This window comes from Pungitius pungitius, chromosome 4 (genome assembly GCF_949316345.1).
Source record: "Pungitius pungitius chromosome 4, fPunPun2.1, whole genome shotgun sequence".
Classification (NCBI taxonomy): Eukaryota; Metazoa; Chordata; class Actinopteri; order Perciformes; family Gasterosteidae; genus Pungitius; species Pungitius pungitius.
The window spans coordinates 23,767,170-23,787,192 of NC_084903.1; the positions used below are offsets into that span (position 1 = coordinate 23,767,170).

General features: G+C 49.6%; 1 protein-coding gene across 11 annotated transcripts; it reads left to right on the plus strand.

Moving 5' to 3' along the window:
* The first annotated feature begins 955 nt into the window (after positions 1 to 955).
* tp53bp1 (tumor protein p53 binding protein, 1) lies at positions 956 to 20,005 on the plus strand. Of its 11 annotated transcripts, none has more exons than XM_037489788.2 (29): positions 956 to 1,206; positions 9,031 to 9,249; positions 9,848 to 9,935; positions 10,019 to 10,100; positions 10,191 to 10,258; positions 10,340 to 10,462; positions 10,578 to 10,632; positions 10,736 to 10,896; positions 11,286 to 11,412; positions 11,488 to 11,582; positions 11,662 to 11,849; positions 11,963 to 12,863; positions 13,043 to 13,159; positions 13,240 to 13,419; positions 13,497 to 13,563; positions 13,718 to 13,807; positions 14,305 to 14,542; positions 15,333 to 15,401; positions 15,488 to 15,640; positions 15,878 to 16,086; positions 16,382 to 16,552; positions 16,889 to 17,280; positions 17,435 to 17,626; positions 17,719 to 17,901; positions 18,433 to 18,621; positions 18,706 to 18,800; positions 19,123 to 19,319; positions 19,484 to 19,620; positions 19,700 to 20,005. In XM_037489788.2, exons 2-29 carry the CDS (start codon positions 9,070 to 9,072, stop codon positions 19,888 to 19,890), a joined length of 4,938 nt encoding a protein of 1,645 aa, XP_037345685.2. In that variant the 5' UTR covers positions 956 to 1,206; positions 9,031 to 9,069; the 3' UTR covers positions 19,891 to 20,005. The 11 variants fall into 11 exon arrangements, with proteins under 11 accessions (XP_037345685.2, XP_037345693.2, XP_062417884.1 ...); XM_037489796.2 differs by having other exon boundaries at positions 14,308 to 14,542; XM_062561900.1 differs by having other exon boundaries at positions 13,497 to 13,562; positions 13,714 to 13,807.
* The last annotated feature ends 18 nt before the right edge of the window (positions 20,006 to 20,023 follow it).

Genomic DNA, 20,023 nt, shown 5'->3' on the forward strand with positions numbered 1-20,023 from the left:
AGGAGTCGCCCCCTGCTGGTCACTACACAGAAGTAGAGTCATTTCCTCATAGTTGTCTATGGGAGCAGAGGAGTCGCCCCCTGCTGGTCACTACACAGAAGTAGAGTCATTTCCTCATAGACGTCTATGGGAGCAGAGGAGTCGCCCCCTGCTGGTCACTACACAGAAGTAGAGTCATTTCCTCATAGTTGTCTATGGGAGCAGAGGAGTCGCCCCCTGCTGGTCACTACACAGGATGAAAGATTTCAGAACCCGAGGTTCTTTATTCCTTAATTCAATTCTTGGACTGAAACAGTTTTCCCTGACTGACTGAATATTGCTGCCATGACATCATTTCAGATGCAACGGTTTGGATCACATTTTGACTGTCAATCAGATGTTATTTGATATCATTTATAAATCATCAATTCATGTGGCCCTCCTCGGTTCGAATCCAGCTGACTTCTCTGCAGCCCCTAGAAGGAGGTTTCATGTGGTCTCTTCTCTGCTGGACGTCTCCTCAGGAGTGAGTCAGCACTCCATCCGACCCAACCAGAGGCTCTACTGGCCTCTGCTGGGAGGAGAGGGAGCTACCACAGCACCGTCTACTGGTCCCATAGAAAGAAATGACTGATAAATCATTCAATCCACCTCAAGCTGTTCAGCTAGTGCTTAGAATGCTAAAGAAATGTGATTTGAGAGATTGTGCGTTAACATGTAGTAAAAAACAAAATACAAAAATATATATTTTCGTTTTATTAAGTCTTGAATTTTACAAACTGAACGTTTATTTTTAGAGTATACCTGTATTTTCCACCACACAATAAATATGTTAGGTTTGAATTATTATGAACTATTTCAAAACGATTATTTTAGCCATGCATTTCCTTGTTTCTGTTATTTTTATTAAAATATATGAATATAATTTGAGTATATATTAAAATAGAAACATGCGTAATTTCCCGTTTGTAAATCAATGTAACCTCCGATCATCGCGCACGGGAAGCGGCTGTGTTTGCGTGCACGTGGGTCCAGAGGAGATAATGGCATCTAACATTTTCTAAAAAAAAAGGAAAAAAGAAAGAAAAAAGGAAAAGCCTCTTCATCCCGACGTGCCATGCGTGTTGTATTCCACACGGCGACTCTCCGACAAACAGAGGCGGGACCGCGCGGTGCCGGACGCGTTGTGAGCGGAGCCACCGGAGAGCGGACACGTCGACCGAGCAGGTAAAACGCGTCTTTATGCGGGGTGTCAGTAACGGGGACGCCGCGGACGCGTCCATGGGGGGGGGGGGGGGGGACACCTCGCTGCGTTTTCGCATTAGACATTTTTGGGGGTAGTGGCTGCGCATTTTCCATTGAACGCGTCCGCAGAGGGGACGACGTGACGCGCGGCTCCGCGGGGGGCCTGTGGCGGTCACGGTAGGCTGCACGATGCTGGTGGCCATACCGGGGGGGGGGAGGGGGGGGGGGTGTTTATGATATATTTCCTCACGTTTTCCTGCGTGTGTGTGTGAATTGGTTGTTGCACGTCGCACATCACGGATAACCTCGCTGCTGCTGCCTGCAGCTACAAAGACGCACGGAGCATCTCGGCCCTGCGGGTGAATAATGGCTGCAACGGGAAGTCCGTCTGTGTAGGGAAGTGAAATGACGTCACCTTGCTTAATGGCCACAGTGTGACGAGGCTTTCTCGAGCATCCCGTCCACTAAAACCCCTCCATGAGCTTCCCACACAGCACAGAGTTCACTTCAGGGATCCTCCAACTGGCCTCAAGGTCCTCGGTGTACTTCCGACCTGCTGCCCAGTCCGACCCCCCCCCGTGGGGCTTATTAAGACCTGCAGCAGAAAACACTTGTTTTACTTATGTTGACCTCCCCTCTGAATGAAAAGAGTTTACATTTAAAGATGAAGACTTCCTGTTTTGTAGGCCAATGAATGTGTGTGTGTGTGTGTATGCATGGAAGCGATGAGTATTGAGTGTGGTATCTATATGTTGAATGTGTTGAATCCTTTTTCCATCATCCGACATACATTCTGTTTTCTGGGTAAAGCTGTTTTGTTTTCAAAATAAAAGCGTCACCTTAACTATTGGACCAGGGAGCTTTGGATAAGAATGAAATAGTACCCTCAACCCCCCCTGTATGTTACATGGGATGGAAGCCCCAAGAGGCAACTGGATATTAACAGGCAACTCAAGGTGAGGCTGCTTCCTTTTCAAAATAAAAGCCCCACAGTGGAGCTTTCCGAACAAAAAGCTCCAGATGTGGGATGCACACTGTCATTATTTCTTGTGTAATTTTCTAGTTATTGATGCCTCTCTGCTGTGCTCCTTGAGGTTCCTTTGATGAAACGGTTTCTATAAATAAAGCTGCCTTGGCCTCCTAATCTCTAGTGGTAATATTCCTCACAGGATATCAACAAGGCGCCCTTCTGAAGCCCTTCCCCCATCCATCGCTGATGGATTCCTGGTGAAGTCTGAGCATTTGTGATGCCTCTTATTTGGGGCCTTGACTCTTGAGGAGCCCGTGACGTGTCACTGGGACTTATTTCAAGCAGATTCGGGCTCATTTTTTTAACACTTCTTTTGTAATACTTCCACTGCTGATCCCTCTCCGATCTCTGTTGGCTCAGGCTGCGCTGTTACAGGAAATGAGTTGTCTCCATGGAAACTGAGGCTGTCAAACGACGATGATCAAGTGATGTTCATACTTGAAAGACCACCTGCTAATCTTCACAAAGCGCGAGCGTCACACCAGTAAAATCTCTTCACAAAATGCCTGCAGTCTAAACTGGGAGAGACAATAGAAGCAAAAACACACCGGTGTAACACCACTTCTTTCAGACCAACAACACACGCATTAAGGTTGCCTTTTAGTACTTGGTCTATTTGCATCTGGAGATGTATCCTGAATACAAAATGGACCATTAGATAATTCCTAATTAGCATATTTAAAAATCAGAACACTTAAATACCAAAAATGATACTGTTGATATCAGGTTTAGATCTACTCCTTCATTCTTTGACCCTCTTCGCGCAAAGTGTCTTCGTCCAGTCGGTCGTGTGATTAAAGTTCTGATCCAGAATTCTCCTTCAGGAGCTCTAACATCACCAAACTTCACAGCTTCACTGCTCTCTCGATTCTGCAGCTTCTGCAAAGGAAGAGATTTCCCAAAGATTCTCTGATAACAAGCTTTGATAAGATAATACCTTGTTTTCATTAAACATAAATACTAACTAACCGAGGAAGCTTTATTCATATATTTTTATTCATGTTCAACACAGATATCACAATCTCTAAAGAAGACAAAGCTAAACTGTGGAGGATGAAGGTAAACTCTGAACTTGTCATTCATTATTCCTCAAACCTTGTGCAGCCCTTAAAGATTCCTTGTGAAGTGATGATTTAAATACGGAATCAGACAGCTTGTGCAGTGGAACTAAACCTGCAAGGTGAAATGAATCTCTCAAGAAGCGTGCAGTAAACCCAACCCAGTCTCCAAAAAAAGCGTGAAATGGCTACGTTGGTCCACCGTGATAAACGTAGTCATGTTACGTTTTCCCCCAAAATAACGTTACTATGTTACGTTTCTTTTGGCCCATTCATTTACATTGCTTTGCAAATAGGTCACGTGACTATCAAGTTTCCCGGTAGCGAAAAGAAAAACATGGCGGACGGTCAGCATAATCTCCGTGAAAAACACAATATTTTAAGAAAGCATCAGCATTTGTATGCATTTCGATGGCATTTCTAGCGAGAAGTATGCGTTATTCTTTCATAATCTTCTATCAGAGACTGTAGAAGACCTTCCGTTTATTCGTTTCTGCGAAGATTTGAGTGTCCCTTTGGCAAAGCGTGGCTACGCAACGCCTTTAACGGCGCATTATTAAAAAAACACTTCCAGTGGGGGCGTTACCGTAAAGAAGCGTTCAGCCTTAAAGCCACTAATCGCCAAACAAAACAAACTCAAAGCACTCGAATCACATTATGACTTTTTAAACATAAATTCCGTTATTTTTATGAGTTTTCAATGAAAGAATGCATCATTTCCGGGGGTAGGCATGCCCGGGACATCCCGAATTATGGGCAATTTTGATTTGTCCAGCTTTTTGACAGCTCCAGTCCCGACTTCCAATCACAGCCTCCTAAATCAATGACGCGCCTAAAACTCTCGGATCGAACATTACGTCTTGTTTACATGGGAAAGGGGGGCGGGGCTTCGCCCTCAGAGCGGAGCGTCATTTCTCGCTCCACACGTCTCCTCTTTTTACTGGCCAGGAAAACGGGCGATCTATCCCACGTGGGTCTGGCTCCATTCCATTGGCTCTGACGAATCCATAGAGAGGCGGGACTTATAATTTGCCCGGCAAACGGAGAGATTTGAGCTGCATTGCTTCCACTGTGCGTGAAGTGGCCGTGAGGCCTCCACTAAAGTCTCTCTCTATTTGTTCTGCTTTACTCAATAAAAGTAAAACCTTTACAGATATACTGTCCACACACTAGGCTAACATAATGGAGACTTCCAGGCTTCGTCCTTTATGTTTTATGGGGATAAAGCCCCTGTAAGTAGTTTTTTCCCAAGCAAATCTGAGTTTCTTCTTTTTTTGTGTGTCCCATACAAATATCAAAATATATATACTGATTTTCACATCCAAACACACTCACTTATGTTCCCTTTTATCATGACAACAAGAAATTTCAAGATATACCTTTTGCTTTCATAAATCATACAGTGTGTAAATGCCCAGCAGTGTACGGTCCGGGGGCCCCTATCGGGCCACTTGTTAGATGGGTTTGATGGGTTACCGACTAAAATATATGCCCCCACCCCCTAACTTGATTTAGGTCTGTTGCCTCAGGGTAACTTGTAAATATAATAAGTCAAACAAGCAATGTAAGCATTAAGAAAGTAGTGCATTTTGAGCACATTAACCACAAATGGATTCAAACATAAATTCAAAAATATTAAACAAAGAAATGAAATGACCAACACTGTATGTACAAAATCCACATACAAAACATGTAAACTTAAAGGGCTTGTTTGTGTCAAATTTTATGGCATACACATTCAACTGGCCTACAATAACCTGAAGAATGTCTTAAAATACTGAAGGGGGGGACATGATATCATTAGAAATGTTATGCCAGAGGGAGCACAGAATGTATTGTGGGGTGTTCAACAAGGAGGATTTTCAACCTCTACTATGTCTCCATCCTCATCTTGATCGACAGACTCACTGTCACTATCATCAGACATGCGTTATCCTAGTTTTAGTGTGTAAATGCAATTTCCAGCATGAGACCTAAAAAACGCCTACAGGAATAAAAGGGTTAAACCAGATACAACTTGCTTGTTTGACTTATTTGACTTATTATATTTACAAGTTTCCCTGAGGCAGTTAGGGGGTGGGGGCATAAATTTTAGTCAGTAACCCATCCAACCCATCTTAAAACTCAGTCGAAGGAGTCTAACGCCGGAGTCACAGGGTGCAACAAAACTCTGTAGTGAAAAAAGTGAAGGCCGAGGCATGCTGGGTGAGGTGCGATCCCGGCCCTTTTGGGACAGTGTTGTGCCTGAACGCGTTCATAAACTTGTTGATATTTTGGGCGAACGTGAACTCAACGTACTGTATTAATGCCCGATGAACGTCACTGTTCTCGTTCATTCTGGTGTCTATGAACGGCGCGTTCGTTCAGCTTAACATCGTTCAATGGGGTACCAGATTTCTATAGAAAACACACCATAAACGCGCATTAATAAGTGTAGCAAAGAGGCGGCGTATAATAATTTTAAAGAGTTTATGAAGTTACTGACAAGGTCGGTGAGGATGGGAGGAATCTGACCTTTCTTTGCAAACATTTGCACCTTAATGATTACTGTCCTGTTTTTCTTTTAATAATTCCTTATTTAAAAAAGACCATTTAAGCAGCATGTGTTTGAGAATGTAGTGTAGGGGTAAACTCTGCAACTGCTGCTAGTGTGGAGTGAATAGACAGCAACATAGCATCAAAGAATCATTAGGGAAATGCTGTCCCCTCAATGCTAATGTAAACCCTGGTTGGATAAGGATTCAAATTGGATAAGAAGATTAAATCTGATGCATAGCTTCAGTGTTAAAACTGATAAAATAATTGCTGTCTGTGGTTCTGGGCTGTGGCAATAATTTAAAAAAAAAATAGCTCGCAGCAACGTATGGAAAAAAAGAACTGAACTAGTTCATTTTTTGGAACCGTGAACTTAGTTCAAATATTTTGAATTATGAACTGAACTAGTTCCTTTTTAAAATTTGTAAACTAAACTTTGAACTAGTTAATGTAGAAAGTAAACTTTCCCAACACTGGCTATAGGACCCCGGAAGATGATGAACTATGCCTGGGAAGGGCGAAGCCATGCCGGTACGAGCATGATGTGCAAATTAGTCGTCAGATCAAAGTATAGTAGTGATAGACTAATCGAACCATCTAACAAGTGGCCCGATAGGGGCCCCCGGACCGTACACTGCTGGGCATTTACACACTGTATGATTTATGAAAGCAAAAGGTATATCTTGAAATTTCTTGTTGTCATGATAAAAGGGAACATAAGTGAGTGTGTTTGGATGTGAAAATCAGTATATATATTTTGATATTTGTATGGGACACACAAAAAAAGAAGAAACTCAGATTTGCTTGGGAAAAAACTACTTACAGGGGCTTTATCCCCATAAAACATAAAGGACGAAGCCTGGAAGTCTCCATTATGTTAGCCTAGTGTGTGGACAGTATATCTGTAAAGGTTTTACTTTTATTGAGTAAAGCAGAACAAATAGAGAGAGACTTTAGTGGAGGCCTCACGGCCACTTCACGCACAGTGGAAGCAATGCAGCTCAAATCTCTCCGTTTGCCGGGCAAATTATAAGTCCCGCCTCTCTATGGATTCGTCAGAGCCAATGGAATGGAGCCAGACCCACGTGGGATAGATCGCCCGTTTTCCTGGCCAGTAAAAAGAGGAGACGTGTGGAGCGAGAAATGACGCTCCGCTCTGAGGGCGAAGCCCCGCCCCCCTTTCCCATGTAAACAAGACGTAATGTTCGATCCGAGAGTTTTAGGCGCGTCATTGATTTAGGAGGCTGTGATTGGAAGTCGGGACTGGAGCTGTCAAAAAGCTGGACAAATCAAAATTGCCCATAATTCGGGATGTCCCGGGCATGCCTACCCCCGGAAATGATGCATTCTTTCATTGAAAACTCATAAAAATAACGGAATTTATGTTTAAAAAGTCATAATGTGATTCGAGTGCTTTGAGTTTGTTTTGTTTGGCGATTAGTGGCTTTAAGGCTGAACGCTTCTTTACGGTAACGCCCCCACTGGAAGTGTTTTTTTAATAATGCGCCGTTAAAGGCGTTGCGTAGCCACGCTTTGCCAAAGGGACACTCAAATCTTCGCAGAAACGAATAAACGGAAGGTCTTCTACAGTCTCTGATAGAAGATTATGAAAGAATAACGCATACTTCTCGCTAGAAATGCCATCGAAATGCATACAAATGCTGATGCTTTCTTAAAATATTGTGTTTTTCACGGAGATTATGCTGACCGTCCGCCATGTTTTTCTTTTCGCTACCGGGAAACTTGATAGTCACGTGACCTATTTGCAAAGCAATGTAAATGAATGGGCCAAAAGAAACGTAACATAGTAACGTTATTTTGGGGGAAAACGTAACATGACTACGTTTATCACGGTGGACCAACGTAGCCATTTCACGCTTTTTTTGGAGACTGGGTTGCTATATCTCACTTTGAGTCCCTGAAAGCCTTCAAGGACCTCTGAAGGTCTCTGAGATCCCACTGTGGGACGCAGTGCCCCAGATTTATCTTCATCTCCAGAGGGAAACACTCCACAGTAATATGTCACGTAGCAGCATCGTTAGGATTATGAGTACATTTAAAATATACCAGTAGACAGTATTAATACTGTAGATAAGGGTTAGGGTACAAAACCCCCAAAAGGATGGCGGACTGAGTGACGCAATGAAGGTAAATGCTGAATTTATTATCAGAAATGATAATGATACACAGTGTACAAAATTATGATTATCAATTAAAAAACAAACTACATCATTCCAAATTAAATAATCAAATATATGAATTTAAATTTAAAATATATGAAATACAAACTTAAATATCTTAAAATATATTAGAAATATCTATAAGGAATCCTGCAAACCAAATTGTCTAAATATTAAAATACATATTTAGAAATAAAATAGGATGAATAAAATTCAATAATATGTATAAAATCATAATAATGAAAATTGAATTATTATACTAAACAATTTCAGTTTTATATTATATTTAATGCCTTAGAGTTTAGATTTTAAACTGACTTGAAGCTTCCGTTTTTGATTTATATTTTGAATCTTGTTTTATATTATGTTATAATGTTCAAAATGCATCATATCATATAGACACAATATTTGTATGCAATATATAATCCTTCATTTGAGTCCAAATCGTTATGGTTCATTGATGCAAATGTTGTATTTGGGCAAATATAGACACGTTGATGTGATTATTATCGATAATACATTATTGGCATAGTTGTAGTAAAAAAAACGCCCTCTGGCAAACGGCAACTTCAAAAAAAAAGACACGAAACCATAAGACCAAGCGTATGTTCTCACGTGACGTCATCGTGCATGCCTGTGTGCCGACCAATGAAATCGTTGCTCCAAAGTTTTGCCGCGATACGCGGCGACGACGACGAGCCCACCTGGATGTGTAGGTATGTTTTCTGAGGAGAACGGTGGTTACCAGCGTATACACGTATCATGGCACCGATGACGTGTTGACTCCACAGTTAAAAGGCTCCGGTTGTGCGTCTCGACGTTTCCTTCGGGGCCGCAAAACTGACTGTTCGGTGGGCAGCGAACGGGCGCTTTGTTGTGCTTAGGAGCGTTAGCATGCTAGCCTTTAGCTAACGTGCTAACGCCGGCTACTTCCAGGTAACAATGACCGTGCGCACACTCACACGCCCGCCCTCGCTGTCTCCTCTTATTACTGCTGCGGCAGGCTCACAGCAGCCCGTCCCCTGTCCCTCGGCCCGGCCTCATGGATCCCGGCGGAAGTGAACTGGACTCCAGCCTGCCTCAGCCCGAGAACCCGTGCCTGATCGTGGAGGACTCCCAGCCGGACAGCGTCGCGCTGGAGGACGACCCGGAGAGCAGCTACCGAGCTCTGCTGGCCCGCCGCCTGTCCAGCCTGCAGCCCACCTCCCGCAGCCCGGTTCTGGTGAGCCCCCAAAGGCTGGCTTAATGGCTCCGGGTCGTATCGTTTATTCCCTCTGTGTTTAAATAGTTATAATAGTTAATAGTTGGTGTAACGGCAGTAACTGTTGAAATGTTGCTTTGTTGTACGAGCAGCATTTACATATTTTCATTTATTAAATAGTTACTACTGTCAGGTAGCCTACTCAACAAGTCAATTAAACATTAGCTAATTGTTAAAAGAAAATGCTCTTGATTTAATTTGAAATAGTATATATATTTAAAATATTGGAGTAAATATTTCTATATTCTCTTCTGAATTACTCGAGTGAAGTACAAGTACTGTTTAGATTGTATAATAGTTGAGTGAACATAATTAGTTACTTTCCCCTACTGCTGATCAGCAGCTTGTTTACACTTTTCCTTTGTTTATTTTGGCTGCTCTTCAGTGTCATATAATATATCATAGTGCCTTTATAAAAGAAAGAAGGCAGACATTTCTTCAGCTCATATCTCCTAACCCCCCCAGATTGATGAATAGCCCCCCTGGAGTAATGTATACTTTTTATATCGGGTCTTCCGTCCCATTAAAGTTAGGATGATTGACATTTGTCTTTCCTCAGGAGCTGATCTCCTCGCCGCTGGGAAGCAGATACTCTCAGAGTGACAGCCAATCAGAGAGCTCCCGGAGTAACAACCAAGCTGAACCTGGTCAGTACCTTTCTAACAACATGTCAGGTGCTTATGGCTCACCTGTACACAAACAACGCAGCGATGCTTTGGTCTCTATTCAGGCATTCTAATGGCGGCCAACCCCAGCAGTGCATTCGAGGAGGAAAGTCAAGTGCTCAACATGAACCCCCCGAACAAGAAAAAGTACGTTCAGACAGACGCGTCTACTCTTCGCTGCTCGGGGTTTGGACTGCAATGAAGTGCTTTCACCCTCTATGATCCCTCTCTGTCCAGGTGTGCACCAGAGGAGCCTGATGTGGGTTCTGGAGCGGACTCTACCACACACTGCGTCCAGTCCGAGGGTAGGCGCTCACACATGAAGGAAGGATGGCGTGTGGAGTCGACTGCATGTGTTCATGGCATCCGCACTGCTGGTATTTCAGGGGGAGCCTCTCAATTTGGTTTTCTGGAGCTCTCCCAGAGCCAGGATGTGCGTGGTGAGATGCTGGAGGAGCAGGAAGAAGATGATGTTCCTCGACCAGACAGCGAGAGACGCACCAAGCTAGGTATTCACCCTCTGGACCCCGACGTGTGTGTGTGTGTGTGAGTGCTCGTCATTTAGTTCCCCATCAGACCGCTCACACCGACGAGTCTAACTTCTGCCGCCATTTTGGTCGCCAGCAGAGCAGAACGTCGGCTGCAGGACTCCGGAGGGTCGGGACCACAAAGCCGCGAGGTTCGTCCGCACGCTTTAAATCCTTCGATGAGAGCCGGTGGTGGTGGTGGGTGGTCCGGCAGGAGCAGTGTTTACAGTCCCCACCCCCCTACTCCCTCCCCAGGTCCGAGGTGAGCTCCAGCAGCTCCCTGGAGTCTTCGGGTCGGTCGGGGAGGAAGATGGGCATCCAGGCTCTGCTGCACTCTGAGGGCCTCGAGGCCTCCGACGAGCAGGGGCGGGACATCCTGTCCTCGCAGGAGGACATGTTCGACGCCGACAAGACGGGTAGGCATCGACGGGCCAAAACGTGAGGGTGGAAGGGAAGCAAGGTTCCCGGTATCAGGCGACATCAGCACCAGGGACATTCCACGATTATTTATTTATAACCTGTATATATATTTTACTGAACTAAATTAAATTTAAAATAATTGTTTTCTTTTTGATATTTCAATTTTTTTCTTTCTCTGTAAATAAATTTGTCACGATGGGTGACTTTCAGGTAAAGGATTGAAGTTTTTGATAGTTTACGTTGCAAAGATGGTACAAAAGAGTCTTAAAAATGACACAAAACGAGTCTGTATCAATCGATCCGGTTAGCCTTTAGCCGCTAGCTTCCTTTATTCTGAAGGCAAAGCTCCGAGTTTGTGACTTCCGTGTCTCTGTCTCTCGCTCAGGGGCCGCGGTGGACAGCACGGTGTCCGAGCCGGAGCAGCAGGGTGCCCCCACCCCGACGCCGGCGCACACCCTGGGTCTGCTGCACCTGTCCGGACAGCAGACGCTGGTGCAGCTGAGTCTGTCGCAGTGAGTCCCGACGGCGCCCGCCAACACCATCTCTCTCTCCCCGTTGTTTTTCATTTTTTACCTTTGTTTTTGCAGGGGCTCCATTGACTACGTTGGCCCCACCCCAGACACCTTCACCCAGACCCCTTTGATTGTCCCCAGCTCGCCGACGGGACCCGAGAGCCAGCGCGGTAAACCATCCAGACGGCCTTCGCAGGGATTGAAGTCGGCGGGTGCGAAGAGCTGAACTTTTAGTTTTTCCCTCGTCAGGTGCTGATGAAGCGATGGATACTTCCCTGCCCCCAGGAGACGGAGAGAAGGTGGAGGAGGAGGAGCCGATGGACACGGAGGCTGCCTCTAAGCCACGCCCATCCGCCTCTACTCCCGTCTCCCAGAATCCTCCAGGTTTCGTGCTGGACCGAACTCTCTCTTTGCCCTCCCAGCCAGAGTTCTCTCATGTATGTAGTTAATTCGTTCTTTTCATTTATGTTTATCTGAGTAGATAATCAACGAAGTACCGTGAAAAGCTTGTGAATCGATGATGACGTCGTATTCCGTGCCCCCCCCTCAGGACGCGTTTGTCCCGACTCCGAGCCGGGAGACGCCGACGCCGAGCGAGACGCCGTCCCAGTGGCCGGAGTCGGCTCCTCCCGCTCCGCCTCTGCGGCTCTCCGCCGACAGCCCCCCCGAGGACGAGGAGGACAGCCAGGCCACTCAGATCGAGGAGCCGGAGGAGGCGCCCGCCTGCGACTCCGCGGCTCCTCCCCGCGCGGGCGCCGGCGACGACAACGGCGTCGCGCCGGAGGCTCGAACTGCCGCCGAGGCCGAGTCGCCGCGGCGACCCGATGTGCACGATAAGACGTCTTTGAACGTAGAAACGGCGAATGTAAAGGAGGCGAGCCCCGCCCACCTGGCGTCCTGCTCGCAACTACGGTCGGATTCCTCCGATCTGACCGTCGACAGCTGTGTGCGGGAGACGCCGCCTGCCGACCCCGCCCCCCCCTGCGCCCCCCCGACCCCCGCCGGGAGGGACGGAGGGGGAGGAGCAAAGAGTCCGTCCGTTAGAGCGTCCTCACAGAAGAGCGCAGCGGGCGGCAACAGTCAGGAGGTGTCAGAGGAGGCTGATGGGCGGGGCGAAGCGGAGGAGGAGGAGGAGGTGATGGAGGAGGGTCTGGGAATGGCTTTCGTCCTCTCCCAGAGCCAGCTGTTGTCCCCTGAGCCCATGGAGGCGGCGGATTGTGGAGACCGAGCAGAGGACAGCGTCGTCGTGGTTACAGACAGCGTGAGGGACTCTCAGGCTCTTCAGAAAGACGCCGCTCCGCCGCCGAAGGCCAGCAGCTCCCCGCCGGCCTCCACCAACGGCCATCAGCCCCAGGCTCACGCGGGGGAGGCCCACGCGGCTCCTGATAGGCCGGGGGCGGGGCCAGACCCAGAGGGCCTCCGAGAGAAGAGCCTGAGTGACAGCTCCGGAGGTGAGCAGTGTGTTCATGGCCTCTTTTCTCTGATTCAATGATGGGAATGTGATGTGTCTGAGCTCAAGGAGCCGACCACAGTCTCTGTGTGACACTGACCATCGCTGTAAACCCGTCTGATTGTTCAGTAAAGTCCTGTTAGAGGTGAAAAGGTGGCTCATTTTCTTCTCTTACCACAGACCTTTCGTTCCACTTCACCCTTCCTAAAGAAGGGGAGCTGATTGGTCCCGTGGTGGGGGCCACGCCCCCTCTAATCAGCCAGCTGAAGCAGACCCTGAGACACAGCACTCCCATCGGTGGGTAAACGTCATATTCAAACACAAGCTACTAACGAGCTCCAATCATGGGTTTTTATTTATTTTATTTATTTTTGCAGAGATTACTTCCTTCTCTGAAAAGTCCGGCTTGGGGGGCAACGGGTCGATGGCGGCGAGCAACATCGCGTCAGGGGAGAGCGGCGACGAGGCGGCGGAGAAGGGAGACGGGAAGCTGAGTCTGAGGATGAAGCTGGTGACCCCTGTGGAGGAGGGCAGCTCGGAGCGCTTCAGCCTGCAGAGTAAGAGCCCCCCCCCACACACACACAGTCCTTCACAACCAGCCCCCTCATTAACGCGCGTTCCACCCCCCCCCCAGAACCAGCGCTGTCGGATGAGGATGAACCCGTCGCCATGGTTACCACCGTTGCTAACGCTGTAGCCAGGTAACTTAGTGCACTGAGCCTCGTCTCGTGAGGTGGATGCTCCCGCTCACACACACAAACACACACACACACACACTTAATATTTAGTGTTATCCAGCTTGTTAAATCCAAATTGTATTTACATATGAAACATAACTCTCTGTTCTCCCCGCAGCCCGTCGGTGTTCACTCGAGTCAGGCAGGTGCACCGGCAGCAGGAGGCCAGGGAGGACCTCCAGGGCGGGGGCCACACCACACCTGTGAGGTGAGCAAGCAATCAATCAATCAATCAATCATTGTCTCTGAGATTAATAGAACTCCTGAACAACCAACCTCTCAGTACTGTGCGCCTCGCCAGAATAAACACTCGCTCTAAGGTGAACTTAATTATATATATTAAAAAATAGGAATGAATTAGGTATTTTTTTTTATTGACAGCCCTAAAATTAATTAATAAATCATTTTTATATATATATATATATATATTTATGTACGTGTGCGTGTGTCCTACTTTTGGAGTCTGGAGGTGTGATGGTTCTTTTCTTCACATTCTCTCGGGTCACGAGGAGCTGTCTGGTGTCGCTGGAGGAAAGAGTATAATTAGGTATAATGATCTAAATGAAAGGCTTTGGTTTCTGCAGATTAGGTGAAAGAAAGATGGAAATGAGCAGCTTGTCCTCATCTCTAACGATGCTTGGATGTGTCGAAATAGGATGCAAATGTCTGTTGTGGTTAAAATTACATTCTGTAGCGTTTGTCCAGCAGAGGGCAGCTGTTCGCCCCCCCACAGCGGAGCTCGCCGGCGTCCTCGCTGGGATGCAACAGCCTCCCCAACAGCCAATCGGAGCCTCCGCCACAGGAGGCGTCGCCACGGGAGACCCGTAAGGCTCCTCCCACCAACGAGCCCTCTGAGCACACACAAGCCCCGCCTCCGGAGGCGCCCGCCCCCAACAAGGCAGACGCCCGGCTGAGGGCCGCCGCCGTGTCCAGCCCGTCCAAGGTCAGCCACTTCCTGTCCACTCCCGGGGCCCCGCCCACTTTCTCAATGTGCTTTAGTTTATGGAGCTCAGTGCGTCTATTCATAGTATATTTAATGTTGAGCCTGATGACAATACTTTTAGTTGGCAATGTTTGATTCAAAGCTTTAAATATTAAAAATAAAAATTTAATTTTAGTTCGTGCTAGTGCTAGCATGGTCAGTGCTAGCATAGTCAGCGCTACCATGGGGAGTGCTAGTGCTAGCATGGAGGTGCTAGCATGGGGAGTGCTGGTGCTAGCATTGAGGTGCTAGCATAGGCAGCGCTACCATGGGGAGTGCTAGTGCTAGCATGGTCAGTGCTAGCATGGTTAGCGCTACCATGGGGAATGCTAGTGCTAGCAAGGTCAGTGCTAGCATGGTCAGCGCTACCATGGGGAGTGCTGGTGCTAGCATTGAGGTGCTAGCATAGGCAGCGCTACCATGGGGAGTGCTAGTGCTAGCATGGTCAGTGCTAGCATGGTCAGCGCTACCATGGGGAATGCTAGTGCTAGCAAGGTCAGTGCTAGCATGGTCAGCGCTACCATGGGGAGTGCTGGTGCTAGCATTGAGGTGCTAGCATGGTCAGCGCTACCATGGGGAGTGCTGGTGCTAGCATTGAGGTGCTAGCATAGGCAGCGCTACCATGGGGAGTGCTAGTGCTAGCATGGTCAGCGCTAGCATAACCAGCGCTACCATGGGGAGTGCTAGTGCAAACATGGAGGTGCGGGCTGAACAGGTGGAGGTGTTGATCACTCCGTCCTGTGTCTCTCAGCTGCGTCAGCGAACTGTCTCCCAGCAGACCAGCTTCGATGCACCGGGGCAACGCTCCCCAGCCGGCAGGGTAGGAAGAAGTGTGTCTGTGTCTGTTTGTGTGTCTCTAATCCTTTATGACTCTGGTTCATTTTGTCTGTTTTTTTTTTTTCAAAGGGAGAACCAGAGTCTCCGTCCTTTAGAAGAGCCGCAGGCCCCGCCCACCGCAGGCACGTGCGCACCATCCAGGAAGTGCGCACCACCGTCACGCGCGTCATCACGGACGTTTACTATGACGACGGCAAAGAGGTGGAGCGCAAAGTTACAGAGGTGAGCGTAGTAAAACATGGACAATACGAAGTGGTAGAGGCCTGTCGATCAAAGTAGCTCCGCCTGAAAGCATCCCCTGGCTGGATGGAGCATATTTCAGATGGAGGCCAAAACTCCCCCTGGTGGTCACCAGAGAGAATGCGGCTTTCATACAGGAAGCAGCAACTGCAGGTGTTGTTTGGTGTATATATTCACGACTTCTGGCTCTAACCCGCTTCTCATGTTCTGCGTCACCAGGAGAACGAGGAGCCCGTGGTGGACTGCCAGGTGTTGGACAGCGACATCTCACCGTGCCGCACGGGCAGCTCCATGACCTCCGGTGACCTTGGCGACATCAGCTCTCTGTCGTCCAAGGCCTCCAGCCTGCAGCACAGCTCCGGGGGAACCAGCAGCAGCGGCTTCACGCGGCCAGACCTCATCATGCCGCCCAGCCGAGGGGCCCTCAGGTACCCACCCCGCCCCCACCCCGCCCCCCCCCTTGAGCCCCTCCACCGCCTCTCTCCTGCCTCTGATTCCTCTGTCTCTGTACTCGATGCATGTCACCCCTTCACCCTCCCTGCCTCTCTAACACCCTGATCTCGGTGGTTCACTGATCCCTCCCTGCTTCGGGTGCAGGTTGCTTGTGGGCATGAATCTGGGGGCGGGGGGCGGGGGGCCGGGGGGGGGTCGCCTGGTCGCTCCCAGATCGGTGCCCCGTGCAACCTGACCGGATTCCTTTCGTCCCCCTCTGTGTGTCTGCAGTCCCAGGAGGGGAGGCGGGCAGCAACAGAGGGGTCACAGGGGTCACAGGGCAGGGTCAGTGGTCACAGTGAACCGAGGCTACGGCACCCCGGGGTCCCGGGCCCTCGCCCCGCTGACCCCCAGAGGAAGGGCTCGGAGGGGCCGGCCCCCGTCCCGCTCCTCGATGTCCAGGTGAGTCCTCGCCTCTGAGGCCCGAACATCTGGATTAACGCTTCACTTTTCCTCTTTTCCACTAATCCTCTCACTTACTTTACATTTAGTCCAAAAGCCCAAAGATGTTGCATGTAAATAGTTACGTAAAAAGAGCATGTTACCAAATACATGATTCTTTTTCTCTGGCTGCTTTGTTTCAGTAGACTTTAATATTTCATTTAAACGACACATAATGAATGTGTCCCTCGGCTATTATTCTAATGAGTAAATAATTCTAATCATCTCTAAACGGCACATGAATGGATGAAAGTTTTCCGTGGCGCCGTCTGATCGGACTCCGTTTCGCTCTCCAAGGGGGGGCGCAGCCGGCTCGCTGCCGAGGCAGCCCCACTCCTCCTCGGAGGACGAGCCCTTCGCCCGCATGCTCCCCCCGCGCCTCCCCCTCAGCCCCGCGGAGGCAGAGCCCCACGCGCGCTCCGACTCCCTCCGCTCGTCCCCGGAGGAGGCCGGCCGGGGGGGGGGCGGCGGCAGCAGCCTGGTGGGCCTGCGGGTGGTGGCCAAGTGGTCGTCCAACGGCTACTTCTACTCGGGCCGCATTGTCAGGGACACCGGCGAGGGGCGGTTCCGCCTGCGGTTCGACGACGGCTACGAGTGCGAGGTGGCGGGGAGGGACATCCTGCTGTGTGACCCCATCCCCCTGGAGACGGAGGTCACCGCGCTGCTGGAGGACGAGTACTTCAGCATCGGTGAGGGGGGAGGCTGTTGATATAATTAGCTAGTTAGCTTAGCCTCCGCTTGTGTATCTCTACATATGACCATGAGCTTTTATCTGTGAATCTGAATGCTCATTTTAGTGAAAAGGCTCCAGGTGCGTATGCTCACCTGTGCCTCTCCCTGCAGGTGTGGTGAGGGGCCACAAGACGGAGGGGCAGGACCTGTTCTACAGCGTGGAGAAGGACGCCCAGAGGCAGTGGTACAACCGGACGGCCATCATCTTGTCCCTGGAGCAGGGCAACAAGCTGAGGGAGCAGCACAGCCTCGGGCCCTACGAGCCCTCCACCCCGCTGGCCAAGGCCTCCGACATCAGCCTCGGTGAGAGCAGCAGCACGGAGAACATCTGTCCGCATCTGTCGCCGCCGCCCTGGATGTTCAACACCTGGGGCCGATGTTTTTATTCTCCATAGACAACCTGGTGGAGGGCAAGAGGCGGCGCAGAGGAGGAGCCCCCGAGGGGCAGAACACTCCCAACCGCGGCTCCTCCAGCAGCCCCCGGACCCCCGGGCCCTCCGGCAAGAGGAAGCTGCTGAGCTCCGAGGAGAGCAGGTCGCCGGCCAAGAGGGGGCGCCGCGGCTCGGGCGCCAGAGCCGGTACGGAGCCGCCGGGACAATGAGCGCATCCGATGGGGGGGGGGGGTTCCCTTAGTTTGTCTTTATCCCAGGGTCAACATCTGACCTTTGGTGTAGAAGGAAAAAGGCTTTTTTAATGTTTTTAACATTTTTAAATCAGGTTTTAGATTTAAATCTTTATGAATTATTCTCGTCTACAGTTTTAATTGGTCGGCTGTGCTTTTAAACTTTTTTTTTTTTTTTAGAAGAATGAATTAAAGCAGCTTTAACCTCCTTGTACTCTACGGTGACCATGTGACGTCACTAATGTGATTTATTCATTTTTGTACTGAGCGTAACGGAGACGTTTAGGAGAGTCCGTCTCCTGCTGCTGGCTGCTGCTGCCGCCGACTCGGTAACTAATAACCTTCACCAGTGTTACCATGGTGACGGTCCACGGGTGGAGGGATGAGCGGTGTTTTTTTTTTGCTGAGTCACGGGTGTTTTGTGCTTTGAGAACCTTTTCAATACGATCTATAAACATGTGACCCTGGTTGTCTCTCCGCCCCGCAGCCCAGCGGGTCGGCGTGTGCAACACCTCGGGCAGCGGCACCGACCTCCCCGCCCCCTCCGGCGAGGCGGCGGAGACCCACGGCCCGCTGCCCCAGAACACCACCCTCTTCATGGGCTTCGCCTTCATGCTGACGGCCTCCTCCGAGATCGACCGGCTGACCAACAGGCCCGGCAGCGACGACGAGGACGGTGAGAGGGGCGGGGCCTGAAGCACCGCCTCCGGCCTCCCGCTGGCGACCCGGAGCACTCATTCCTATTTCTGATCTGTGGCAGATTACGTGGAGACGGGTCCGTACAACAAAGCGTACACGGAGTCCCAGCTGCAGGCGGGCGGAGGGTTCGTCCTGCAGGACTTCAACGAGGAACAAGTGAGCAGACAAACTGATTATTAGTATTCCAACACAATAATAATCACAATGGTTATTAGAATAGCTACGCTATATTTAAAGGAAGACAAAGATGGAGATGAATTGAAGTTTAGCTTTGTATTATTCTAACTAGTTTTTAAGATGTTATGGAATAAAGACACCCACCTTTTGATGGTGGCTGATGAGGAAAATGATCCGTACAAGCGAGAGGATTTTGGGCGACGTGTGTAGGCCACGCCTCCTGGTCTCCCAGAACCTCAGTGACACAAACGCTTTTTAAGAATGCTGATTAGTATCTTCCCCCCCCCCCCCCCTCCCCCAGTGTAAGGCGGCCTACCAGAGCCTGCTCATTGCTGACCAGCACTGCCGCACCAGGAAGTACCTGCTGTGCCTGGCCAGCGGCGTGCCCAGCGTGTCGCACCTGTGGGTGAGGGACTGCTGCAGAGAGAACAAGCTGCTCAACTACCGGAACTACCTGCTGCCGGCCGGCGTGGGGCCCGACGAGGCGCTGGTGGAGTGGTGAGACCCTCACAACACGCCGCAAAAACCCTACGAACCTTCTAAATGAATTCGGTCACTGCGACTGCCGCCTTATGAAACTTGTCCCGCTGCCCTGAGAACGCAGTGCGTCGTGCTTCCATGTTGCAGCTGTTCCGCTCTTTGAATATTTCTCCTCCGATCAGGCATCCGCGCTGCAGCCCCTTCAAGGCCCTGCGGGTCCTTCTGGTGTTTGAGAAGCCGGTGGAGCTTTGGGCGCAGCTGATCTCCATGGGCGGAGGCTCCTCCGTCCGGCAGTTCCCGGCAGACAAAGACTCCTCAGGTAGAAGCTCCCCCCCCCACACGGTGATGTCTAAATCATCATCCTTGTTGTTACTGACAGTCCGCTCCTCCGCCCGCAGACATCCCCGCCGGCAGGTATGAGGTGGTGGTGACGGACAGCGCCTGCCCGGCGTGGGTGGAGACGGAGGTGACGTCCCAGGACGTCCCGCTGGTGTCTCCAGAGTGGCTCATCCAGAGCGTCATCCGGGGGGAGCGCCTGGGCTTCCACAGCAAGCCTCAGTATCGCCATGACTACGCCTCCTCGTCATAATCGTGTGCTAAAGCGTTGGATGTTCAGCATTAGTTCTGTTGCATGCTGCTGCTGTACATAACTTTATCTGCTCTGTTTTTAATGGGATAATAAACTGTGACTCGTTTCATTTTAACTGTTTCATGTTTATTTT

Bases quoted from the DNA above. Each gene is read 5' to 3' on its own strand.
- tp53bp1 (XM_062561900.1), top strand. From the start codon at position 9,070: ATGGATCCCGGCGGAAGTGAACTGGACTCCAGCCTGCCTCAGCCCGAG. The intron at 19,320-19,483 runs GTGAGACCCTCA...TCCTCCGATCAG, and splicing joins GACGAGGCGCTGGTGGAGTG to GCATCCGCGCTGCAGCCCCT. The intron at 19,621-19,699 runs GTAGAAGCTCCC...CTCCGCCCGCAG, and splicing joins GGCAGACAAAGACTCCTCAG to ACATCCCCGCCGGCAGGTAT.